Source organism: Sebastes umbrosus, chromosome 18, assembly GCF_015220745.1.
Source record: "Sebastes umbrosus isolate fSebUmb1 chromosome 18, fSebUmb1.pri, whole genome shotgun sequence".
NCBI lineage: Eukaryota > Metazoa > Chordata > Actinopteri > Perciformes > Sebastidae > Sebastes > Sebastes umbrosus.
In genome coordinates, this window is record NC_051286.1 from 7,250,028 (window position 1) to 7,277,949 (window position 27,922).

Consider the following 27,922-nt stretch of genomic DNA (forward strand, 5'->3'; position numbering starts at 1 on the left):
CCGCATGTGGCGTTTGCCACCTGGTTTTAACTTCATTCTCTGCTATAGTTTCATAATAATATAATAATTATATTACCTTCCGGTTAATTAAACCTTTTCAAAACCCAGCATAAAAACACTGCTGCTTCTCACCAAGAAGAAACTGTAGATATTTTCGTCTTGACGAGCATTTGTGTTGTTTTTTTCTCTTGGATTAGAGATGCTGAGCCACTATAATAAGTAGAAAAACAATTAAACTCCTCCAGAAACCCCCCTTTTAGTGACCTCTGGCAATTTTCAAGCTCTCAAATATACCTTGTAAGTAAGCATGTGGTGTACACAGCAAACCCAAATTAACAAGTGATTCCTGCCAATGTAAACAGGCCCTGGTTCCCCAGCCCCCTTTTCCCATATTACTCCTCAGTTTGATGGCGTCAACGTAATGCTCGGGATTTGGAAAGGTTGTACAAATGCTTTTGTCAAACATCAACTGATACTTTTTCACTGTAAAAGTTACATTAATTCATTTTTTGGCCACTTTTGCCTGCTCTACAACAAGCTGGCAAACTCACAGCCCTCATATATGACTTCTTAAGTTGTTAAATTTAACATACAATTACTCATGTCATACGGCAGAAATATATTAATAATGTGTGGAGTGTAAAGTTTAACCAGGCGTGTCTTTTACAACCCTTTCTGCTGATGCCTCTGAGAAACTAATTAGTAATCCCCTGCACCTGCACCAATCTCAAGTGTATCTGGTGCAGGAGCAGGTGATTACTAATTAGAGTTTCTCAGAGTCAAAGGCAGAAAAGTCTCTAAAAATACATGTAAATTAAATGTTAAAACTGTAAAAACTGTACACACCAAAACATGCAATGAACAAACATAAAACTTGTTCTAAAATCATGCAACAAAACAACATAATAAATAAATAAAATAAAGCTCTTAAAACATGCAACAAATGTCCACAGCAAACCAGATATAAACACAAAAGTAGCTTCACTACCCAATATGTCTGCCGTACGACACTTAGTTCATCCAGTAGACACTGAACAACATTATATTTGGAGTTTTGTTTCCACATCTTAAAGGGCGGGTCCATCTGTATTTTGTTTCCATTTTTTTTTTTAAATGGAAACGCCCACTCAGCCTTTAGCAAAAACCATTAACGTAGGTTACCAAAGTGAGCTAATCAATAAGGTTATCAATAAGCACTAGCTGAGTCAATGTTAGCCTTGCTAAGTTTGGAAATAACTAAAGGAGGTTTTTGAAGTGACGTTGTATGTATCCTCCCACGTTCTGTGAGGTAAAATTACTGTTTTTTCAGACTTTGTTTAGACTTTTGTTTTCCAACATTTTTCGGACTTTTTTTTTCCAAACTTTTTTTTCAGACTTTTTTTTTTTTTTTTTACCTTTTCCCGACATTGTTTAGACTTTTGTCTTCCAACATTTTTCAAACTTTTGTTTTCCAACATTTTTCGGATTTTTTTTTTCAAACTTATTTTTCAGACATTTTTCAGACATTTTTTTTTTTTTTTACCTTTATCAGACATTGTTTAGACTTTTGTTTTCCAACATTTCTCAAACCTTTTTTTCAAACTTTTTTTTCAGACTTTTTTCAGACTTTTTTTTCAAACTTTTGTTTTCCAACATTTTTCAAACTTTTGTTTTCCAACATTTTTCAAACTTTTTTTTTCAAACTTTTTTTTTCAAACTTTTTTTCAAACTTTTTTCGGACATTTTTCGGACTTTTTTTCAAACTTTTTTTCAAACTTTTTTTTCAGACATTTTTCGGACTTTTTTTTCAAACTTTTCTTTCAGACATTTTTCGGACTTTTTTTTCAAACCTTTCTTTCAGACATTTTTCGGACTTTTCTTTCAAACCTTTTGTCAGACTTTTTTCGGACTTTTTTTTTCAAACTTTTTTTTTCAAACTTTTTTTTCCAACATTTTTCTGACTTTTTTTTCAAACTTTTTTCTCAGACATTTTTCGGACTTTTTTTCAAACTTTTTTTTCAGACATTTTTCGGACTTTTTTTTCAATCCTTTCTTTCAGACATTTTTCGGACTTTTCTTTCAAACCTTTTGTCAGACTTTTTTCGGACATTTATTTACCTTTATCAGACATTGTTTAGACTTTTGTTTTCCAACATTTCTCAAACCTTTTTTTCAAACTTTTTTTTCAGACTTTTTTCAGACTTTTTTTTCAAACTTTTTTTTTCAAACTTTTTTTCGGACATTTTTCGGACTTTTTTTCAAACTTTTTTTCAAACTTTTTTTCAAACTTTTTTTTCAGACATTTTTCGGACTTTTTTTTCAAACTTTTCTTTCAGACATTTTTCGGACTTTTTTTTCAAACCTTTCTTTCAGACATTTTTCGGACTTTTCTTTCAAACCTTTTGTCAGACTTTTTTCGGACTTTTTTTTTTTAAACTTTTTTTTCAGCCATTTTTTCAGCCATTTTTCTGACTTTTTTTTTCAAACTTTTTTCTCAGACATTTTTCGGACTTTTTTTTCAGACTTTTTTTTTTTTTTTTACCTTTTCCCAACATTGTTTAGACTTTTGTCTTCCAACATTTTTCAAACTTTTGTTTTCCAACATTTTTTGGACTTTTTTTTTCAAACTTATTTTTCAGACATTTTTTAGACCTTTTTTTTTTTTTTACCTTTATAAGACATTGTTTAGACTTTTGTTTTCCAACATTTCTCAAACCTTTTTTTCAAACTTTTTTTTCAGACTTTTTTAAGACTTTTTTTTCAAACTTTTGTTTTCCAACATTTTTCAAACTTTTTTTTTCAAACTTTTTTTTTCAAACTTTTTTTTCAAACTTTTTTTTTCAAACTTTTTTTTCAGACATTTTTCGGACTTTCTTTTTCAAACTTTTTTTCCAACATTTTTCGGACTTTTTTCTTCAAACTTATTTTTCAGACATTTTTCGGACTTTCTTTTTCAAACTTTTTTTCCGACATTTTTCGGACTTTTTTTTCAAACTTTTTTTTCAGACATTTTTCGTTGGGTTTTTTTCAGACTTTTTTTTTTTTTTTTACCTCTTTCAGATATTGTTTAGACTTTTGTTTCAATTTTGAGCGTTTCCTCCACCGCGACTGGCTCAGGGCGCGAGGGTAAAGGTGGCTCACGGCTCCAGTGCACCAGATTGATGCATTTAACTTTAAAATGTACAAAATGTTCTTTTGTGTCGTATTTCGTTAATAATTATTAAAGCAAACACAATAAAAAGTGATTTCGTGACAATTATCACCTTGGTGAGATTCACAAAATTTGGGCACCCAAAGGCAAAAACAGCTCGCCTATGCATCGTGATGAGTTGGGATGAGAACGGTTTCTAGTGAATTTATAGTCCTTTCCTTCTCTTTTTCACATTTCCCATCAATTCTCTGTCTTTCTTCCACTGTCTCTTTGCTTTCTCAGCGTGTTCCTCTTGTGGCTGCATGTGGTGACCTCTGTTGTTGCCCTGTCCAACAATTTAGCAACAGTCCTCTGGTGATTTATGGCTCCACATGTGGGAATAGTTTGTCTGCAGGAGGTCTCCCTTACCACGAGCAGAGAGATGGTGCTAGTCAGATTGAAGGGCGTCTGACGTGTGAATAAAGAATTCAAATATATAAATCTAATCCCGGGTTTTATATCGGCCATACTTTCCTGCCTCGTAGATCAGAAACAGCAGCAATTTTTTTGCTTTCGCTTCAGGTTTCTGAGGTGAAAACAGCGAGAGATTTAAAGCAAATGTTCCGTGCTCGTAACTAATAGTTATGAGGACTGCAGGAATAAGGGATTTGGGTGGATTCTTGAAGGAAGTTTTTGTTGGAGATCAGGTTCCTTACATCCCACAAGGCCTGTCATGTTCCAGCACGGAGAAAGAGAGAGAAATGTGAAAATATCAGTCAGCACGAGATCAGAGCCGCCTGCTGCAGGGAGGTCATCAGCAACAACACACCCACATACGCCTTTTTCAGATATTGAAATATTCTGAAAAGCATCTTGAAGAGGATAAATGCTTTCCTTTAGCATAAAACTGATGATTTTGGGCATATCAAAGGTATTATTTTGATCCTTAACTCTTATTTTTGGACATCTGTAACCTACACTTTACTAGATTCTACTATGAACTACAAGTACTTCTGTGTTTCTGCAACTACGGGCAAGTCCTAGCAATGACATTTTTGATTTATTTTCAAACTTGCAGTCCAATCCTTGATAAACATATACACAGTGTTGTTACCCATCTAGACATAAAATAATAATTACTAAATAATGTGATTTAATAATATTTATGAAGCATTTTATGGGTCCAAACACCACTTTTCTTTATGTTAAGTTATGTAAAATCAGCTAATTCAATTACAATATGACATTATTTCAAATGGAATTGTTTCATATACTGTACATATTACTTTACACCATATTAAAATTATTTATTTGTTTTTGTCTTTACCGCGACACAGAACAAATACCGTAGAAAAAGTTTTATTCAAAGCCAAACAAATCTACTTACATTAGGACACATTAGACATTAGAATTGCAATATCTGTCATAAAAAAACATTTACATTGTTTTTGTGTATGAAGAAGACATCTATGGTTACTGTCTTCAGGGTGTAGAGAAAATCATTAATCCTATTTTTAGAAAATGTTTTATATCAATATTTACAATGATGCACAAAGCTTGATGGAAATTAATTTAAATGTATAAAATGAACGTTATTGTTAATGTTGCGGTAAAGACATTTAGTAAGACCAAGTGATGAAAACCATGCAAAAATAAACATGTTACAAATTAAAAACCTAACTTCTACATGTAATTTGTATTACATACTCATTCATAGAGGTTGCTTTTTTTAATTTGGGAGTGTCTTGCAGAAACAGCCACCTATGTTAAAACAACAGGGTAAATCTAGACAACCCACTATCTTTGACTCAGTGGAAGCAAACCTCTAATGGGAGGGGTTTGACATGTGTTTTGAATTAATGGCTGCTCCCTTTCCCTCACACGGCAACAATAGCACTCCGCTTTAGAAGTACAGCAGGATACTGACGACAACGAGTCTGTTAAAAAAAGCTTTATTGAAGTTCGATGCAAACCAGTCGCATTTCATTACAACACACAGGTTTACAAAAATAGTATGTTTCCCTTTTTGTAAGACGTTTTTTTTCTGTGATATAAAAGGTTATTTATGTGTGTATCATAAGACCAAAACTCTCTAACAAGTCATTACTCTGCTATCTCAAGTGTTAATAATAGAAACTGAAGCACATGTAACACTCCTGCGGCAGAAAAACAAACAACTTTGGTGATTTTTATTTTATTACTTGACATGTTTACAAACATTGTTATTCATTTATGTGTGACCTACCTTGCGTTCATAACTCCTAAAAGGAATAGTTCAACATTTTGTGAAATATGATTTACTTTCTTTCCATGAGTTGGATGAGAAAATTGATACCACGCTCATTAGCATGAACCGAAGGTTATCCCTGCGCCTACAATTTAATTTTATCATTGGACTCTTTAGCCACGCCCCTTTTATAACTCATAAACCGTTTGTCATAGACTCTTGTGGCGTGCCCTTCACCAATGAAACAGGAACTATCTGCTGAGTGCAATGACACCTCCCACAAGAGTCTACGACAAACGGTTCATGAGTTACGAAAGGGGGCGTGGCTAAAGAGTCCAATGATGCCTCCCACAAGAGTCTACGACAAATGGTTCATGAGTTATGAAAGGGGGCGGGGCTAAAGAGTCCAATGATGCCTCCTACAAGTGTCTACGACAAATGGTTCATGAGTTATGAAAGGGGGCGCGGCTAAAGAGTCCAATGATGCCTCCCACAAGAGTCTACAACAAACAGTTTGAGTTATGAAAGGGGGCGGGGCTAAAGAGTCCAATGATGCCTCCTACAAGAGTCTACGACAAATGGATCATGAGTTACGAAAGAGGGCGTGGCTAAAGAGTCCAATGATGCCTCCTACAAGAGTCTACGACAAATGGATCATGAGTTACGAAAGGGGGTGTGGCTAAAGAGTCCAATGATGCCTCCTAAAAAGTCTACGGCAAACAGTTCAGGAGTAGTGAAAGGGGGCGTGGCTTAATTGTAGGGGCGGGGATAACCTTCACCAATGAAACAGGCACTCTCTGCTGAGTGCAATGTCGCCTCCCACAAGAGTCTATTCACTGATTCAACACTGATCATAAAATGACAGCTTTGCCCGAAGGATGAAAGAAATGTCTTCAGAGTACCCGCTCTGAAATACCAAAAGCAAACTCATTTTATTTTTTACACTTTAAAGGCCTTTACACACTGGAAGCGTTTTTTTTTCATGCGATTAATTAGCATTTTTCATTTTTTTGGAACAAAGTCGATTGTCGGTTGCGTCGCGATAACAGGCATCAACCAATCACATTGTGTGCAACCAGTTGAGTTGCGTCTATATTTATGACACAATAACAACAACACAGAGGCTCAGTAGTCCGAACCAGGACGGCGCAGACCAGAGCCACTCCTTCCGTTCTTACCTTTCACAATAAAAGACATATAAAATTTTAGGCGAGTATTTCGCATTTTTGTGTTGTTTATACTTCACGTCCCCGCTGTGTGAAGGCCTTCAGAACCAATAAAGTGCCATCCATCAGATGTGTCATTATGTACATAATGTAAAAACAAAGAGATATTTTCTGTGCCCATATAGCAGTGCATGGGAATGTAAACCTTTGGATGGGAAAACACCACTACTTCAGTCCAAATCTGTGGTTAACAGCTCTCCTATTTATTACGCCCCATGAGGTTTTGGTGGTTTGATAACAACCTCAAACATTCCTTTGCTTCCAGTCCACTCAACAAGACTTCAATAGGTGTGTTTTTTATTACCGTTGATCTCATCGTCTAAGACGTGTTTTTAATTCTGTTAAAAATATGTCATGTATAGATGGACGGGCTGTCTTTGGGTTTTCTTTGGCTATGATGTACAAGGTCAGAGCCATCAAAAGTAATAATGAGAGCCATGTGTAGTGTGAAGGCAGTTTTCTCTCAACATACCACAATATTTATAATCTGTCCAAACACAGTCCATTTCTGGCTTTAGGTGCTCTTCTGTCTGTCTCGCTTCTCAACAACAGTTCAGTTCTGTTTCCTATTTTCTAGAACTTCCTCTTGGTTCATTTCATGTGGCCGTGTCATAATATCAGGGGAATGCCTCCTTTAAAGCCCCGTCTTCAATTCCATTTGTCACATTTGTTCACGAAGCTCTCGACTGTCTTGCGTAATCCCATCAAAAATGGATTACTGCGTCTCCAGTCGCAATGGATGATATTCCTTCATCTGTCAATAGTTCTTCTTTGTACCGGACAAAATCACCTCCGAGTCCAACGTCTTCGTCCATCTTCCTACTGTCTCTTGGACGCCGTAGCAGGTGTCACGGTCCGCTCCTGGATGTGGGGGTAAGGCACGCCTGGAGGTCCAGGTGTTCCTGGTGGTCCAGGTGCCCCTACTGGCCCTGGTTTTCCCCTTGCTCCTGGTGGCCCAATAATGCCCGGTAGTCCTACCTGACCCTGGATCCCTGGAATCCCTCCGTGTCCCGGGCTGCCGTCTAGACCGTCTAGGCCAGGGTTACCATTCTCGCCCTTCTGACCACCTGGTCCTGGCGGGCCAATAGCTCCTTTAACTCCTTTGACTCCTACTGCTCCTCTATTGCCAATGGGGCCTGTTTCCCCCAGTACTCCTGTGGGCCCAGGAGAACCCTTCTCTCCAGCAGTTCCTCGGCCTCCTATAGGGCCTCGGTCGCCTTTGCTCCCAGTCAGTCCCACAGGTCCTTTAGAGCCGGTCTCACCACGGTTCCCTTTGGGCCCTGGTTTTCCAGGAGCACCTGTTGAGAGAGGACGGTGAGGTTCAGTGTTCATTTTGGCAGCTATTTTAAATTTAGTCTTAGTCTTAAAATGAAAATGCTGATTAGTGTTAGACACATTTTAGTCATTTTTATCCTTCATAGTTTTAGTCGACGATAACTAGCACCCTGTCGGGGTTTATTTCACAACAATGACCGGCTCACTATACATTATCCCCTACATGTTTCTTAGGCTATGCAATGCTGTCAGAGAATATGCAATATGTTGCTGTGGAAACAAGGCTTTGATTGAGGAAAATCGCAATTGGTATTATTTCGTAAATGCACAATTTGTATGTTTTTTTAAATTACGATTAATCAGTTGATTGATTGTTAGTCTTACCAATGATCGATTAAGGAAAGTGCTTACAATTTGCATCCATATGTGACAACATCTACCGTACCTTTTAGTATAGTGAAGTTCTTTATGAGCTGGATATGGTGAACATCCACGAGCTTCATCTCCTCCATCACCATGGACAGGTTCCTGACGTCCACGTCCAGTCGGACAGTCAACAACATGTTTTGTTGTCTCAGTATTTCGGCCAAGTCGAGGAGTAACAAGACGGTGTTGTTCAGGTTCTGGACAAAAGAGGAGGAAGAAGAAGAGGAAGTGAGGATAAAGATAGGAGCAAAAATGGGAAAATCAGCAAGTACACAAACACAAAGAATAGAGAAATCTGGTAAACTAAAGTACAGAACATCTCATTGGCAGACTGGGCAAAGTGTCAAAAAGTTAAAAATCATCTCAGCCAATATTTAAGCTAAGTGATACGCCATCGCTGTCAACAGAATACATGGAACGGCGTTTCCTACCTGTAGGTCTTCAGTGTGTCTGCCCATGCGACCCTGGCAGGACGAGCTCTCGATGTTGATATACTTGTACATGCTCTGGACGTGGCTGACGGTGGCGTTGATGCTGGAGGAGATCGTGTCGATCTCCATGGAGATGGAATTCAGACGACCATCCAATGCAGAGAAACGCTCACCTGTCCGGTTCTCATAGTACCTAAAGAGGGACGGTTGAGGATGGTTACAGTGTGAGTTGTTATTTTTTCCTGAGGGGGCGGTTGGTTTATGTTTGGGGTTTATGGGGTTAACCCCTTTTGTGCACATGCCTACCGACATCACCAGCCAAGTGGTAAAAGTTGAGATTAGGGTCAGGGGTCAAGTTTTGGAGCAAAGGCAGGGATCAGGCATGAAAGGTTACGGTTCACCTCTAAGGAATTTGTGTAAGTCAATACAATGTCATCTCATATATAATAGTACATGTGTGTGTTACCTGGAATGGTAGTGAAGGTCATGCATGTTCTCCTCGTGTTCATCCATGAAAGACGTCACATTGTCAAGCTGCATCTGCAGGTTCATCACCTGGAGGAAATACAGACATGATGTACTTCTTTACTTGTGAGGACCCTCATTGACACACTGCTAATTCTCATATAAAGGTCAGGTAAATAAAATCATTGAGGGGAATGAAATCACCTGTAGCATGGTCGGTTCAGCATAATAATGTATTTCCACAGCAATACACAGTTTTTTTCCCAATCAATGTTAAGTTGCCGTCATTTAAACTACATTTTTCACATTAAAAGCCTACCAGTCACAGGCAGACTGGAAGACTATTAATGTGGAAAACCTGCTGGGGTTGAGTTGCATTCATGATAGCTTAACATTGATCAGGAATCATGTTAAAGTGACAGGACTGGAGTTAATTGGGGAATGAAAACAGCATTTCTGTGTTGAGTATGACATGACTCTATTGTTGTTGGTGTGCTGATGGAATCAGTGCTGTGGAAATGTACATAACATTAATAGTGAATTTATCAAGACAAGAGGTAAATATGTAGGAAGTTTTGAGTTTGTATTAATTGGGAATCAGGAGAAAAAGCCTATCTCTAATGTATACCTTTTCCAAATAAAAGCCTAGTTCTCTTTGTCATTGAGGTGCCACTATTTGAGAATTTTTGGTAATGCGTTACATAGATTCAAACCTTGATTTTAACTTTACTTCTAAAACCAAGTCTTAACCCTCAAAAATACTTTTTACGAGGTAAGAAATGTCCAAAATGTCCAAAATGTCCTCACTGTGTCAGCACTTTCGAGATTCAAATTGGTCTTACTGGTGTACAAGTAAAAGAAACAGAAAAAGGAAACAACAGGATTCAGCCAACAACTCTTCTTTTTCCTAAAGGAATGTTTTGTTCTTTTTAAATCAAACTTGCAAACACAAACACAAACTCACACACCTGCTGGGTGAGGTCGTAGTACACCTCAGTGGACATGGCGGTTCTCTGGTGATCTGCTATGATGTTGTTTTGGAGGAAGCGCATCGTTTGCGTGGTGCTGCTGGTGTTGGATTTGATGGTGGTCAGAACTCGGCTGTAGTTCTGCCAGTCGGTGGTTAACTTATGGAGGACCAGAGTCTCCTCATCTGCTTTTCTCTGCAGGGCATCTATCCACATTGTACTGGAGGGCAGAGGCAAACACAGAAGACATGTGAGGGGCAGTTTAAAAAACAAATAAAAAAAGATGGATGATAAACTCCCATTGGTCACACTCTATAGTAGGTTTACGTGTTATGTGTCCCAGCTGTGCCTTCTTCAAATGGGAAATCCCAGATGTTATTGTTATTGTACTTTGCCTTCGTAAATAAGGATTTGCTTGTCAGAAAACTGCAGTTGTGGCTATTACTCTGGCTTCTTGCCTGCTGTCAGCCACTGATTTGAAGTTCCCACTAGGTCAGTTCACTAAAAGGTCATAAACACGTGTAGCTAACAAGACGTGATAATAATCCAGTATGGGGTTGATAAAATCATTAAACTAGTAAAACACTAAGGCCTAAAAAATTACAGACTTAAATCAACACGATTGCCCGTTGTTGTCGTTGTTACCTGTCTTTATAATATGTGTCTTTTGTCAACTAATCTTTAGATGAGGTTGACTAAATATGATTAAAACCACCATGGATGTTTGATCTCAGGACTAAGACTAAATCTAAGAATAGCTGACAAAATGAACACTATACTATAGTAATTCATAGTCAATAGTCGCTATCTGTGTTTCGAGTATAAAACACGTCTTTTCATTCACCTGAGTGCCACCGTGGTGTTAACCTGCTGAGCTGTAGCTTTGATGTCGTACTGATCGTCCCCCAGCGTCTTCATTTTCTCTTCAGTTTCCTCCATCACGTCCTTCCAGCCCTCCACCCGATCCATGTATCTTTCCAGCGACTGGTTGAGAAGTTTGATTGATATGAGGTGGTTTTGCATGTCGCGTGTCAGCCGGTTGCTGGTGGTCTTTAGCGTGGTCTGGGTCTGTGAGGCCTGGTCCAGGACCTGGAGGGGGGCAGGGATCAAAGAGGCAGAGATTGTGATCAGAAATTGATCTGTATAAGATTTTTATTTTCTCAAAGCTCAAATGTAATGATCTGTTTTTTATTTTTACAAATTAAGTATCTTTGGGTTTTGGACTTTTGGTTGAACAAAACAAGAAAGTCGAAGATGTCGCCTTCGTCTCTTAGATCTTGTTTTGTTATTCGCCACACAGTACCTGCTCCTGTCCCAGTATCATTCTCTGGATGTCCTCAAACTCCCTCTTCAGCCTGCTGATCTCCTCGCTGTACAGAGTCACATCCAGACAGCCAGAACAGTTAGAGGTGGAGCTCAGATCTGAGACAGAAAAGGAGGGGAGATGAGAAGTCTAGATGTCTGTATATGATATATAAACGCTTCTGGTAACCATATGTGTGGGAGAGAAAAACATCTTTTGAGCTCGCCTGACATCACACTTAATCATCCGTAATGCTTCACACTTCATGGATGACCTTAAAACACCTGGTACACATGCACATATATTTATGTACTTGACAAAATAATCGCACCACAAGGTCCATTTATTGGCTGTTCAGGTTCATATCGTCTTTCCCAGCAGATGGGAAGATACTTATTATCACTAAATGTTACTGTAACTGTTCCAAACAGCTACTAAATTAACTTTGCTGTGAGATTATTTTTGTCAACTCTCAATTTTTAAGCCAACATGAACGAGAAGTCCTTAATGTGCTCAGAAAAATGGAAACTTGAACGTCTACATTTCCATGACAACTGAGCAAAAGATCCAGAATAGCTTGGGAATGGACCTTGTGGTGAAATTGTATTGTCGAGGTCAAGAATGAACTTGCGAACAATTAATAATCTCAAGACCAGAAGGCTGTAAATTAATCAATTTATTGGAGTTTCTAAGAATGTATGAAATCCTCAAAATTAGTAGGAAAGTAAACCAAATTTCCCATTTGTATATTTAAAAAAACATCCTTTTTAGTTATTACTCAAGAAACTTTGAAGAACTCTATGTTCACTGTGTGCATAAGTGTCTTTCCATTGCTTTTGTTTAGGGTCTATTGGGCCAACTTGAATCAATATAAAACTAGAATTACCACCTCATGGTTGTATGCCTCCGCCAACCAGTCAAGTTGCAGTTGCAAAATGTCATCTCTTCCTAATTTTATCATATTTGTGTGAAATGATCATAATTAGCATTTGAATTCTTGAGTTATGGCCAAAAATGTGTTTTGTGAGGTCACAGTGACCTTTGACCTTTGGGCACCAAAATCGAATCAGTTCATCCTTGAGTCCAAGTTCACGTTTGTGCCAAATTTGAAGAAATTCCCTCCAGGCGTTCCTGAGATGTTGCTTCATGAGAATGGACCAGTCGTATAACCTGAAATCATAATGTTTCCAGCCACAGCTGTCGCTGGCGTGGAGGCATAAAAATTACCATTTGTAAGTAATTCCAGCTACTTTACCGTCTATTCCTTGCTGAGCCCTGGTGATCTTGTTGTGGTAGACGGACTCCTCCTCAGACAGGTTGTCAACCTTCCTGAACACTGGAGACACAGAGAAGTCGATCAAGTTAATTAAAGAAAAAAATGTTCAAGGGTTGTAAAATTGCATACTCTTATTCAGGATTTACATTTCAGCAAAGGAACACAGTTTTATTCTTGTGAAAGTCAGTGTAAGTCAATGGGGAGGTAAACCGATGAGCTTTAAACATGCAAATAATCATGAAAATAACCTGAACACCGAGGAGTAGATACAGAAATGATTAACATCAGCAGTACTTCAGTGTTAACAGGACATGGGAAGTATTTAACGGAGTAAAAACAGGAAGTTTTAATTCAAGCCCTGACAACAAAACACGTAACGTTTTCATTAGCTAAAAAAAGTAACCAAAACACAGATTAATATTGGTTTAGCCAGATGGCCAGGCCCTGTTCCCCCAACATATTTCCCAAGAGAGCAACAACCATTTAGTGAGTGTGAGTTTAAGAAGTGTGCAAGAGAGTGTAAGTTAGTATAATGTGTGTTCGCAGACCTTTTTCAGCATCGTAAGCCCCGACTCGGGGGATTAATGCAGGTCTGTTCCATAATGTGTTTGCATATAGAAATGCTTCCACATGCGTTGTGCACATACCACCTGCTCTACTGCATTAGCTGCTGTGACAGTGACGCTGAACATGGCTCGGGGCTTTTGGTAAATTCTGTGCAAAAATGCTTAAGCAATATAAGTATAGACTGTGCAAATCAGCCCCTATAGATTTCTTCACATGCGTTACCAGCAGTATTTGTTTTTGGCAATATGTATTTCCCTCCCAACAATCCTGCTTGTTTTCCTAGATACAAAGAGCTGAATGATGTGTTACTTCATTCCACATTTGTTACTTCACAGATGTTTGCTGGAGAATTTGTTTTTTATAAAACAGATGTTCAGCAGGGAACAGAAAATCAAAGGTTATTTGTTTCTGTTTTTCCTCGTGCATATGCACAGTCGGGATGTGCAGCCAAGTGAAATATCTTTTCTGTTTGTACTTACGTTTCCAGGGCTTTGGTGTTGTACAGCTGTGTTGGACGTTGACACAAATATAAACTAAGCTCTGATTCTGTATATAAAAGAGCAGGGATTCTGTGTGTGTGGTGTGCGTGTTTATATGTGTGTTGGCACACATTTGGGTACAATGAATGTTTGCAAATGTTGATTTATCTGTGGATGCTCAATATACTATATCAAAATATTGACATTTACAAAATGATAATTATGTTTCCCCAGAATATTGTTCTTGTCAGCAGGGTGCTGAAATTCTCCATTGAAATTAAGGATGATATCTCATCTTTGTGCAGACATTTGACTTAGCAACGAAAGATATTGTTTAATATTATTATAATGTTAAACATTTGCTTGTTAGCAACAGCTGGTGTCACTTTAACTCTTCTACCCTCACTATGCATGCACTTTCAATATTATTGGCAGTATAACTAACAGACAACGCTGTGTAAAGAAGTATGTGTAACGACCACGACCTCTTAACAGAGCATTACGTGGTGGTGACATGTAATTGGCTGTCATCCATTGTTTTCCATTTCTCTCCCCAGCGAAGGGCTAGTTCCCGGCCACCTCGGAAAAACAAACGTGACGTCACGTTTGTTATTTCTAGCCATAATTAGTTATGGTGCCTTCAAATGAGGTCGTGTTTACCATGTTTACGAGATGAGTCCATATGAACGCCCCTCCCTCATGTCGTATTCATAACCTCGTCAGTGAAAAGTTTCTGAAAGCTCAGAGTTAACGAGTTGTGACGTGTTTGTTGACGTTGTCAGAAATGGCGGAGGCCATGGAAGTTAATTTTACGATGCATAATAAGTTAATATATTGTAGTCGTATATTGTTTTTCTTGGTAATTTTATAATATGTTTGAGGAAAATGTTGATATTCCCAACGACCTCATCTCTTTCCTCTGTCATTATGCCTTTGCATTTTCTGCATTATGTTACCCGCTTACTATCTTGCTAAATCATTAGCCTCTGTGGCTTCTGGACGTGGATAGTAACGTTATAATTGCCGTTGCTTAGCAGCTGTGTTCTCACGACTAAACCACTTGAACGCCACGTATATCGTGTACACGACTCGCCATGTTGTAAACACAAGCTCACGAGTTTCAGCATTAAACTGCTATGGAGCACAGCCAGTAGTGGTTACTATAGCAACAAAATGTTCCAACTAACACCAACTGCTGGTGGCGGGACAGAAACTGTGCAGTATATCTACATGTTTCCAGCACATGTGTAAGTAAATTAATATTCATTCTGTACCCGAATGAAAATTTGTTCGTGTGTTGTGGGATTTTACATCACTCTCCCTAAGCCCCACTCTCTCTCTCTCTCTCTCTCTCTCTCTCTCCACTCTTGAGATCCCCAAACGGTAGTAAAAGATGAAGATTTACGGCTTTCAAAACCAATAAAAAGTGATGTTAATGTGAAAAGCATCTGCTGGTGCTGAGCAGCTGTCAGGTAAAACATGGCACACGGGGCCCAGGACCACATTCATTTGATCTATGGGAGTTACGTGTTTTATTAAGATGCACACACACACATAGAAAAGTATGATTTTTTCCCCATGACAAGCCTACTTCTCACTCTTAATGTGTAGTGTCAGCATTAATATGTGGGATTAATTAAAGGCTGTTGACTACATCCTCCCTGAGAGATTAGTGTCTCTGTGAGGGATATAATATAATATATGGGCTATTTCTGGCTTAGAGACTTTTACTCACCAAGTGATGCCAGCACTGCCACAGTGATGATGAGGAACGCAACGAATCCATAGAGGACTTTGACAGCCAGCTGGAGCGAGTGGCTCTGCTGGCACCTCATACAGCCACCTCTGCTGCGACCTGGAGGGATAATGATTCAATATACACATAAATAAAAACAAAAATGTCACAATCTGTGTCACAGTATGTGCGCCTACATTTGATTTCATTATTCAACTTTGTCAAAATATGAGTTATAATGTCAGTTTTAGCTGTTTGGAGATGACACAATATAAATATACTACGATGTAATAACAATACATGTACTTAAGTATCATAAGTAAACATACTCATTACAAAGAATGGCCCCCTACTGTATCTGTTATGTACAGTTTAGTGTGATATACATTTATAATATAATATTATCTGTAGAGTAGAAGTACTGATTATTTTCATCATTGATTAATCTGCCAATTATTGTATTGAAAAGACCAAATTGATCTATATAATGTCCCTAAAGCTATTTACCATAGTTTATTATTATAGAAGACTGAGGAAATGCATTTTTTCCCTTCAAAAATTACCTAAACTATTAATCGATTAACAAAATTATTTTATCAAACACTGTATGTTATGTTAGGAAAATCTAAATCTGAAATGCAGTGTCATCGCAGAGCCACAATCAGGCATATATATATATATAGACCTTTTCATTGCCATTCTATTGCTAGGGCAACAGCTTTGGTCCAAGTTTACTTCCTGTCAGCTACTGCATCAACAAACGTTGCAACAGGAAATATAAAGGGACCCATTTACAAGGTTTATGTTGTCAAGTTTGAAAAGGTTTATACAAGTCATGCATGCACACACACGTGGCCGATGTATACACAGTATGTCAGTGGTGAATAAAAACATAATGCTGATAACTATTATTATTATTATTATATTGCAGATTATTTATTGCTGTTAGAGTGAGTGTGTGTGTGTGTGTGTGTGTGTGTGTGTGTCCTTCACCTCTAAATGAAGGCATTTCCTCCTCTCCATTGAAATCCTCCTCTGAAAAACAAGACAAGGAAAAAATGTAAACATGACAAATTGAAAACACAATGTTCTACTACTGATAACAAAGACATCATGTAATATACAAGCTTTAATAGTTTTGTACTAAAAGGGAGTCACATTATTCACTCTGCAGATCACTGAAACTGCACTTTTATACTCTTCTTACTCATCTTTTTATTTGTTTTTACAGAGACAACGTGGACTAAACCGACCTTGCTTGACTTACAACTCTGCAAATGATGGGTTTTAATTTAAGGAATAGTTTGTCACTTAATTGCTTCCTTGCCGAGAGCTGGATTAGAAGACTAGAGAGTATCTTAGTTTAGCATTAAGACTGTAAACAGGAGGAAGCCTAGCCTCCCTCTAACACCGCAAATTGCCATTTTTGCATTTCTGTTTGTGCACAGATTAAACAAATAAGATACAACATGTCAAGCTGGAAGCATTAACTAGCTATCTTCCAGTCTTAATACTAAACTCAGGAAATCTCCTCCTGATCCTAGCTCTTACTTAATACAGAGACATGAGAGTGGTGTCAATTTTCTCATCTTTCTCTCCTAAAGAAAGCTATTAAATGTCCCAAAATGTCAGACTATTCTTTTAACACATAATGGAACACCCTTCAAAGCATGCTTAAAGCTTGTTTACTTTTTTTTCAAGGTGAATCTTGCAAAATCAAGTATAAGGGCAGCAAACAACTAGAAAAAAGTTATGGAAATTAAAAAGTATAACTTCTAAATTGACATTATCATGTGGCTGATGATCACGTATAATGAACTGGTTGACATTCATGTTTCTTAGACAATAGAAAAAACCTTGATAATTACCTTTAAAAAGCTGGTTCTCGTATCCACCATAGTTGTCTGCCAAAAGAGAAAGAAAGAGAAGAAAAAAAGGCATTTAACTGACTGAAACTAATTCTGCTGAAGCCACCAACAAGTTTTATTACTCCTGTCATAAATCATACAAACCAGCTGCCTCCCCCTGAAGTCTCCGTATAGTACTGTGCATGTTCAGTATGAGACTGATATCTTAGCACAATAATAAGGAAGGTTTTTGTTCTGCTCAAATGTTTTCTCTGAGCTGAGCTGCCCACTCAGGAGAAAACAGCCTCACAGTGGTGCAAAGCATGAGAACAGTTGTTGGTTTTGTGTGCTGATTCTGGTGGGAGTATTGTGTGTCTGAGGAGGGTTGTCATCACACAGGCTTTGCTGAAATAAGGACTGAAATAAGAAGCATGACGTCCACAGAACACAACCAGAGGGCCTTATAAACCGCACAAGGACTAGAAGAATACATTAAACGTCATGTTTTCATAACTGTATGTAACAGCAATGGACTTTATACAACACGTCATTAACTGTACACCACCCAAACTGCACACCTTCGGCACAGAACACTCAGTGGAGCTGCAGGGGAGGCTGTTTCTGAATGAAAAGAGCTGGGAAACACATTCATATACACTCATTGACAGGAAAAAAAAGAGGTTTGGCAGGTTGTTGAGTAGCTGAAGAGAGACAGTTGGACGTGGAGTTGGCCGTGTTGATACTGCCAAAGGAGCTGGCATTCAAGCAAACAGTGTCAGACTGCGGAAACATTGCTGTATAATGTAATATATGCAGTCACACATGCTACTGCAGACTTACTTCAGTGCTGCACCTGAAAGTGAGCACAGCTAAATTACTTTGCAGTGATGTCTGTGATTGTGGAAATGTGGAAAATGTGTTGACTGAGTCTAGACAGACGTGACGTGATTTAAAGGAATATGTAGATTGTGAATCCACCAGTGAGCTTTAAGGTGGCTCTGAAAGGTTTCAAGAGTTTTTCTTGTTGAACGTTAAGGGGCTTAGGCTACGATCCGGCGGTGCGGTGAAAAAGTCCTCCCAATTATTTTGAATAGGGGAAGTGCGGCCGCAGTGTGTGCCAAAAAAACCCGCAAAACCCAGAAAAGTAGAAAAAGAATCAACTTTTGGAGAAACGCAACCCGACGTCACGCGGCGGTGGCCAATTACGTAACCGGCGATCCAGAGCTGTACAACCCAGCCATGAGGGAGCAAAAGACGTTAAACTTCGTGAAGTCAGGTGGCCATAAAGTGACTCTCCCAATCGCTGCAACGCCTGATCTGGTGTGAATGCAGCATTAGCGTTATCTTAGGCAGAGATCTGACGCCATGCTTGCAATCACTGATTGGCATAGGTTGCTCATTCATCAGCTGACTAATAACATCCAATCATATTTACACAAGTAAACACAGTGGCCATTATAATCTCCTTCCAATTTTGGTGTAAACATGGCTAAATATTGGAACATAATAAGAGCACAATGGTTTGAGAGGAAACTGGGTCACTGGGTTGTAATCCAATGTAGTTGTTCTCAATCCAAGCTGAATAAATCTGCCATTTTTATGTATTAGGATCAAGCTGCAGACTTTTTTAGAGCCACCTTTGGACCCAAGAGGCAGTAAGTGTTTGGTGCTGAAAACACAGGTTTCTGATGAATTTCTCCAATATTACAATAAAATTGTTTTTAAACTTGCAATACTGTACTCAATGTAAGGGATACAAAATGCTAATGAGCAGATGTATACAGTGTGACTTTTGTTGTCTGTAACTCCCACTGTGCAACCTTGACTTCTGTCCTCTTAGTGTGTTTTTATGTACGTGGAAAAATTGTGTGAATTCACTAGTTTACTGTTCATTTTGAGTTTTATTTTTCTGTTTCCATTTCTCAAGCCAATAGAAGATGTTGCAAAATAATTTCTGAAACCTGCTGTGGATCAATATCTGTGGCTAACCAAGTAATCAGCTCAACATGAAGAGAAAACAAGAACAAGAGGAAACATGCCTGGGAAGAGAATAAAACCAGGAGCAGTTGCACACAATGTTTGATGAAGATCTGAAGTGATAAAAACATAATTTGTCATAAATAAAGTATATTTTTTTAACAGACTGAAACCGCATCATTCCTCATGGACTCAGCACTTCTACACCAGACTGTTTTAGTGCAAATATTTGACCTAAAACTGAATATTTGTAATGAATTAAAAGGGAGGACCAGTTTATTTTTATTCACTGTCCTTGAGAAGCAAATAACAGTCTGCGTGTTGCATTATGGGGGTGAGATTTGAGAATTTAAATGTTCCACAAATGAACGTATTGTTTAATTTGGCTTGAACCAAATAAAGAAAACACATGACATAATCTCCAAAAACAATGTCTGTAAAGTTTTGATAGAGAAAAGTACACTTGGCCTGTAAACGCCACGATGAGGTGAATGTTTATGTCAGTCTGTGGTGGAACAACTGAGGTCAGATCTGAGTCACTAAACACTGAAGCTGACATAATGATGGAGGGAGGAGAGAGGGAGAAAAAAAACAGGAGGAGAGGAATAAAGGATATAAAGATAGTGAGTGAGAAAGACAAAGAATTACATGTCCATTCAGAATATTCTTTGGCAGAAAATTCAGAAAACTCAATCATTGCTCTGCAGTTGCTAAAACACATCATGGTAGTTCACGAGGACAAGAGGAAACTCTTCCAGTGTTACACTGACTGATATCTCTGTTGGCTGATAAGCCAGTATTTGCCTTTTATCAGAAACATGAAAACTTGGCAACAGGTGGAGTGGAGCAAGTAATCTAATTATCTCTTTGTTTTGTTTTTTGGCAAACATCTTTAATGTTTTGGTTCACTGTCACTGCTCCCATTAACCTTGTTTACAGCAGCGGGCAGCTGTTTCAGTGGAAAAAAGTTCTGATAAACCCACTGTACACCAGTGTTGGGAGGAGTAACGCATTACAGTAATATATTAAGTTTAGCAGTAACAACGTAATATAAACGTGTTATTAATAGGATTTCGGTAATGTTAATACATTTAAAATGAATCTGCATTTATATTGTCTTCAGACCACTCAAAGCGCGTTGCATGCCAACATTCACACATTCATCCACTGATGGCTGAGGCTAACATGCAAGGTGCCAACCTGCCCATCAGGTCCTAATCTTATGCTCATTCACAAACAGCCTTCGGGAGTAATTTTGGGTTCAGTAACTTGCCCAAGTACACTTTGAAATGTGAACTGGAGAAGCCTGGGATTGAACCGCCGATCTTTCGATTAGTGGACGACCCGTTCTGTAGACAGTGGACAGTAATATTGTAAAGTAATGCATTACTTTCAAATGAAAGTACCTAGTAATATGTAATACATTACATTTTGACAGTAACTTGCTGTACACTACCTGCTCAACAACAAACAGCAGATATTGTTCTCACACACAGAGCAAATTAATGCTAATGTCCATATCTCCTGGATGTGTGAATAGGAAACTGTTTGCTAACATGTTCATCAACTTTATAAGGTGAAACTATGACGTGTTTACGACTTGTACTGCTGTCCCCAACCTGCCAAAAAAAGCTTTAAAATTTTGGAACAGACAAAATAATCCACTGTTTCTTTAAAAGATATCACTAAAAATGTAAACTCACAACTTCAATTTAAAGGCAGTAGTAGTAGAAAGAGAGGTACAAGCAGTGAGAGTATGTAATAAAACAACATACCGTACCATCATTATTCTGTTTTCCAGTGGAGAGTTTGTCCCATATGGTCTAAATCTCGTTTCAGAGACTTTCCCACCCTGATTAAAATACATCTCAGGGGGAAAACCGAATTCCTCACATTTTTTTTGGACTTCTGTGGCGTAAAAATGGCCAGATTCAAATGTTTGAATGTCAGCACATTATTTGCTATTGGAAGCTGAAATTCCAAAATCTCCCCATCAGTATCCACCCTCAAATATCTGCCTGCTCCTCGTTTTTTCTGCTCCTTCACCTCCCTCCCTCTCTCTTTTTCTCTCCCCTCATGTTTTCCCTACTCTCTGTGGAAAAACCGCTCATGTCTGTCTCGTTAGTGAGGAAGTCGACCTGTCCAACACTCACAGAGCAGAACGGAGCTGATCTGACAGCAGCACCACACGGCCCCTTACCAGGTCACACCTACTGTATACAGTCAGGCAGTGGCAAAACACTGTGAAACTACTGAAAACTGTAATCAGTGGACACACACTTTCTTTGTCCAATTTACACTTGCTCTTACTAATGGGGTCAGAAATTTGGTGCAGCAAAGCATTTACTCACAGATTAAACAAATATGGAGCATCTGCATGAACCTTTCATGACGTGTTTAACAGATAACACACTGTTGCCAACTCTTTTCCAGCAGCACTAGCTCCAAAAGTCCCTCAATCTAGAAAGAAAGTTGCCAAGTCGGCAACACTTGACATATTGACTTCATCTTCTTCTGTGCTGCAATTCCTTTACAACTATTATATGCACATTATGTTCATTGTTTTCCTCTGTTCTTATTGTTGTTTGCTCTGTATTCATTTGTATTTTGTGCCTGTTCAGCACTTTGGTTAACTGCGGTTGTTTTTAAATGTGCTACAAATAAAGTTTGACTTGACTAACACTGTCCCTTCAGGCGCTTCTCCAAAGCCACTCCCCCAAAAATATTATTATTATGGACATTTACATGTCATGATGAACAGAAACAACAAAAATGTGTATTGTTAGTACTCAAAGCTGTCAAACTAGCAGCTTGTGGAAGACTCTGTGATTGCCTTTTGACAGTATGCAAGAGTATGACGCGTTGTGCTCTGTCTCTTTGGTTTAGGTTTGGTTACTAGGTTTAGGTAAAAATTATAGTTTGGGTTAAAATAGACTTTGTTAATGTTAGGGGACCTTGAATATGTATTATTTGGGACCAAATTCTGCAGCATAAAGAAGCTTAAAAATAATTTAATAGACAACAAAACAGATTCTAACAATTGACCAGTAAAATGCACAACACCTGTGACAACATTAAAGCTTTGTCAGTGACAAATTGAAGAATACGTTTTATGGAAAACCTACAATACAACTGAATTTATAATGTGGAATTTATGGAATATTTGCAGTTCAGTGTTCTGCAGAAAAGACCAAAGCAGACCTGTTTTTGGCTGTTTATCCAGACAGTGAGGCAGACTGAGGATGGAAAAGTTGAAGTACACACTGCAGCAAGTGTGCTGTGACAAGAAGTAAATATACTGTAAGGATGTGTGTTTGAATGAGAGGCTTGAAAAATAGGTTAAACAAAATCCAACAAAACTAAACATTTCCAAGACTTTTTTTTTCCAAAGGATGTAGTACTGAATAGTGGATAATTCAATAAAAGTACAGCAAGGTCTGGAAAAAATACATATACTGCCACCAAGAATACCTTTTTTTTGACTAGTAGCTATATCACAAAGTTATTAAGTGTTATTTTGACACCTGGTCCCTTAGTTTTATAATTAACCTTAAAAGCAGCTGCACTGGTCGAGGTTACTGGACTGAAGATAATACTGCTGCTAGCCACAGAAATCCTACAATACTATTAAATGTTGCACTCCATGACCATAAGTATGAATGTAGACACCCTAACATTACACCCATAGGTGATTGTTCTTCTTCCCAAAACTGTTGGCAAATATAAGATCTGCACTGGACTGATTGCTCCCAGCTATTTTAATTTAAAAGAGCAAATCTAACAAGAGATCTTTGTCGGGTATTATCAAATCACCATCTCAAAGCAGAACAAGCCACAAACACATTCATCCCTCAGGTGTTTGTGATCTGCATGATTGGATTGATCCAAGAGTTGAACAGCTAACCTTATATGGCATTTTCAGGGGCGCACACCTCCTCATGAACAGGTGGCATTCATCAGGCCGAAACTCCCAATTTATTACAAGTTTGTGCCGTTAAGAAAAAAGTATAGAGAATACGAAATATGAATCCCCACAAAATCCACTCAAAAATGGCTTTCAAAGCAAGATTATCTTCTTAACCATTCAGGTGGGAGCTTGCTGTGGTTCCAGTCAGTATACTGTACTGGATGTTGCTGGTTCAGGTGGTGTACAGTAGACCAGCCACCGCACCTATGAAAATATCAAGGCAAGCAGCAAGTTAAAACAGCACACACAGGATATGAGACGGACATGTTACCGGTTAGTTTACAGAGCTTTTCCAAACATTTCTGATTGTTTCTAATCAGTTCCATAAGGGACACGTGTACAGGTGACGGTGGGTATCAATTACAGAATTACCAACAGGATTGTTGAGCGAGTGAAAGCTGGACTAGAGTGTACAAAAAATAAAAATGAAAATATCAGGATGTTGTTCTTCACCCACATGGAGTAACTCAGCCCTCCTCTCTCCATCCTTTCACCATCAGGACCTTTGGTGTTTGTGAACGCAGCGCCAGGCCTGAGTCAGCTAACCCTCGTGGTTCTCCTGTGGTGGTTTCTCTCAGGGGTTTTTTGGACTTTCCAAACCCCTTCCTCACCCTGTCCCTCCCTTCATTCCCCCTCTGGACTTTACTTTCGCCAGGGGATCATGTGAAATGTTCTCCTTGGTGAGAAAAATGCCCTGAATGTCCTGTAACCTCACCACATCGCTCCATAAAGCGATTTGAATTGCAAATCACATAAAAATGGATTATTAAACAAGTCATGCTGTTTCATGTTCCTGTCTTTCATTAATTCATTTAAGTTATTTTGACCATAAAATTCCCCTCAAGAACCTCAGCGAGTCCCAGCTTTAAGTGAAACCAGGAGTCACGAGATGGGCCCCGCTCCAGATCAGAGTGGAGGTCTTGACCGCAACTCATAAAGCCAAATGAGCCCCTCTCCAAACCTCTGTTGACATCCAAGCCATTTAGGTGCCCTCTGACTGGAATGTGTGGTCTCCACGCAAAACTATAAACGCCTGGTATGTGTTGCTACGGACTGCGAAGCTGAAGTTATAGACGAGCCATTACAAGAACATTTTTCTTTTATTGTGGTTCGGCAGTGAAACGGGAGACTTTCAGAGTCACGATCCCATAAACGCATCATGTTTTCTCAGGACTAAAACCAATTTGGACAGCAGCCAGGCTGAGACACGGAGACTAGCCTGGTTAAGTTTACAGGGCTTTGAGGCCAAAAGGGCGTGTACAATATTCTCTAATGCTTTATTCGCAGTCTTCTCAGTATTTTTTTTTTTTTTTACTTGCCCTCTAATTTCAGAGGCTCACCCTCTTATGGGAATAAAGATAAGAATAAGAAAAGCTTTCTTGGTTAAAACTATGAGGACACCTGAATTAACAAGGGTGCACCAGCTGTTCAGTCAAATTTAGGGGCCATGCCATTGTTCCGATGGCCCATTACTCCAATAGTCCGAAAAATATCCCATTGGACCGAAAGCCGATTATCCGACGGCCAATTATCCCGAAAACAAACTCCCACTCCCAGAATAGCGTTGGTTAAGTTAGAATGCCCAGGTATTCAGCACGCATGAATACAACTAACTCTAAAACATTTCTCTATGTATGCATGAATAAAACACAGTCATACCTATATTTTCTAAGAATGGTCAGCTCAAAATCTATCTGTTATGTAACAGATTGTGATGCTACTGTTACGTCGTTGATTGTTTTTGAGTTTTCATGGTGCAACCTGAATCACTACTTTGAAACTAGCTAGTAGTTACGAAGAACTTTGGAAGGACTTTACACACAGTTAGCCATGGATTTATGAATAACTACCAACCCAATAATGGGATTGTGCGTCGGGGCATTGTTATGTTGAAACAGGAAAACTGTTGACACAAAGTTAGAAGCAGAAAATTGTCTGAAAAATCACTGTATGCTGTAGAATCGACACTTCCCTTAATTGGAATTAAGGGATACCACACCAAAAGTGTGTGGACAGTAGTTTCCACATACCTTTGGCCTTATCAGTATAAACGTTACATAAACAGTATCACCAATGCATCTGAATAAAAATGAAGAAAACCTAGTAAAAAATAAACAGCTGCTATGACTAACCAAGCTTGAATTTCCCTCTGGATCAATAAAGTTACTATCTATCTATCTAATAACACCACTACCTTTTTAATTAAATATCCAGTTGCTGCACATTCAACATTTTTATATATGTATGCTGCTTGAGTTGGTGGAAAACCAGGAAAAAGTCCAGCAAAAACTTTTCAGACAATTAATCCAAGTGAGCAAAAATAAATGAAAAAGTGCACACTGCATACAAAAAGAACAGGTTCCCCTTTCAATCCAATTTCAAAATGCTTTGACTGTAAATTTAAAACGCTGCCACAGCAAAAGTGGAATTCAAAACAAGAAAATCTGCACCTCCCTTTCTCCTCTCCCCTTCACTCACTCTTTCCTTCTCCTTTGCCAACCATACACCTGCCTCACCTCCTCTGACTCCCCCCCTCCTCCTCTTCTCCAGCCCTGTTAGGAATGTATGAGGCAGCATGTTTAGTTCTGGTCGGCAGGGCTGGAAACATTAACAGACCTCCTGTACTGTTTGGCCGAAGAGAGGACTGTATATGTTCTTGGGAGTTAATTTACTGTATCGACTCAAGGCAGCATCTTCCCTCACATTCCCATTCCCTATTGCAATGTAGAGCTATTTTGTTCTAGTATAATAAGTATTATATTGGGTTTAGTGAATGGTCAGTTAAAATAGCACTAAAAAGAGGAAGCAATACAGTTAGTTTTCAGTTAACAACAATAATAATCATAATCATATGCCAAATTACAGTTGGTAATGAATATGTCAACACTTCCTAACATCTTTTAAAGCTGCAACCCCAACATGTGGGATTTATTCCTGATTCCCCCTCTTTCCCACTGTATCCTCCCATCTGTCAGCCTTTCACTTCTCATACTATACGTCTGGGAACCATGTACTGTACGAGCCCTCTTCAAAGCCGGTGGCAGCTCTCCTTTCATGCCATGTTGTGAAAAAGCTCAATTTCAAAAGTTATGTTTTCACTCGCTCTCCTTTAAAGGGGGATATTAACTCAATCTGCGGCAGATTGGCAGGCAGGGCTAGGGAACATTTTATGTTTTATGAAATGGGGCTGTGGTGTGCACGCACATGCAGGGAGGATTTAAAGCTGACTGATCAAAGTCTCACATCCAAGAACAACAAACCGGCACTTTCTCAGGATCCACGCTGCCAAGATTCACAGCAGATGAGAAGCATATGTGGTCGCTGGTGCCCCATGCAGGTGCCTGCCGGCATGCCACAATGACACATACTGTTCCTGTCTACACTTTGAAGTATTTTTCACACTGGAAAGTGCACCCAGGTATTAGTAAGAAATGTTTTTTTGCACGACTATAAAGTAGGACGATGGGATTTGTAGGTGCTCAGAATTACATTATAATAAGAAACCAGAGAAATTACTCTACCTTTCATGATTCCTCTCTTAAGAATCCTTAACAAACAACTTGTGGTTTAGTCTGCTGATGCTCAACTTGATGGTGGTGATAGTGCAGTCCTCTTCACCTTTGTTTCCACAAAGCAAGTGTCCAGGAACAACAAAGGTAGTCAACAATGTACCTTTGAGGTGCCAGCAAACTCATTCGTGAAACATTTTCCAGTTTTCCAAAGAAAGAATAAAAAGCCCAAAGGCCCAAAATGTCTTACTTCCACATATTTGAAAATTGGTGAACAAAAAGTAAACACTTCAGGATTCAGTCACATTGAATGTTATTCCAAAAAAAATGCACCTGTGCAACCTAAAAAACTGCCTGATTTCTCGATTACTTCAAATATTCTTGCAAGTCTATTAGTGCTGAAGGGAAATGGTCAAAGCTCCTCTTAAGTTTTGAACATGTGTGTTTGCCTGCAGCTTTCTGGCATCATCCCTCTCCCATCCAGAGCCCGAGGAAAACTAAACCTCCTCAGACAGAAACCATGTGCAACTTAAAAGAGGGAGGGAGGAAATGGAGCGAGAGGGGATGAAGAAAAAGAAGAAGGGTGGTAAGAAAGAGAGAGAGAGATGGGAGGGGAACAAAGAAACTGGAAAATGAGGGAGGGACTGGAAAAGGGACAGGGTGAAAAAAAAGAAAAGGGTGGGAGGGTCCATGTGTTTTGTTGAAAGTCAGTTTTGTGGCCGAGGCTAATTGCTAACAAATGTTTGAACATTGTGGTGCGAGCACCTTGAATATCTGTGGCCTTGGCCCTGCGAGACAGGAAAATAGTTTCTGTGAACACACACCTACACACACTCACTCGCACACATGTCAAAGCTATAATCCCTATCTGGCACCAGCTCGCAGTCTTCTCAGCTTGATCCCGCTAACCTCGACTACCAGTGTGTAAGACTAAGCAGCAGGTGTAATATTCTCACCAACGCACACATCCGGCCTTCCAGCTGACGAGGCAGCTCCAGTTGCTGTCTGGCATCGTGGACTTTCGGCTCCTTAATTTCCTCTCCTGCACTCACTGTAAAATAAGAAGATGGGTGTGTATTATGGTGGGTTATTATATTCATACTCATCCACAAAACTCAGCTGCTGTGTATTTTCA

General features: G+C 38.9%; 1 protein-coding gene across 4 annotated transcripts in view; it reads right to left on the minus strand.

Moving 5' to 3' along the window:
* Window positions 1–5,045: 5,045 nt before the first annotated feature.
* The window catches only part of scara3 (scavenger receptor class A, member 3), a 29,837-nt gene continuing 6,960 nt past the window's right edge, over window positions 5,046–27,922 (minus strand). Inside the window, exons 2-13 of one of the 4 annotated variants that reach the window (XM_037750678.1) lie at window positions 27,752–27,838; window positions 17,356–17,391; window positions 16,481–16,522; window positions 15,488–15,607; window positions 12,686–12,766; window positions 11,431–11,549; window positions 10,972–11,216; window positions 10,128–10,347; window positions 9,161–9,249; window positions 8,695–8,887; window positions 8,283–8,460; window positions 5,046–7,860 (exon numbers count right to left, since the gene is read on the minus strand). In XM_037750678.1, coding sequence (XP_037606606.1) covers window positions 7,382–7,860; window positions 8,283–8,460; window positions 8,695–8,887; window positions 9,161–9,249; window positions 10,128–10,347; window positions 10,972–11,216; window positions 11,431–11,549; window positions 12,686–12,766; window positions 15,488–15,607; window positions 16,481–16,522; window positions 17,356–17,391; window positions 27,752–27,755 — 1,806 coding nt within the window. In that variant the 5' untranslated portion in view covers window positions 27,756–27,838 and the 3' untranslated portion in view covers window positions 5,046–7,381. Of the gene's footprint in view, window positions 7,861–8,282; window positions 8,461–8,694; window positions 8,888–9,160; window positions 9,250–10,127; window positions 10,348–10,971; window positions 11,217–11,430; window positions 11,550–12,685; window positions 12,767–15,487; window positions 15,608–16,480; window positions 16,523–17,355; window positions 17,392–17,499; window positions 17,645–26,799; window positions 27,312–27,743; window positions 27,839–27,922 lie in introns of those variants that run through there. The other 3 variants (XM_037750679.1, XM_037750677.1, XM_037750676.1) reach the window with 3 other exon arrangements.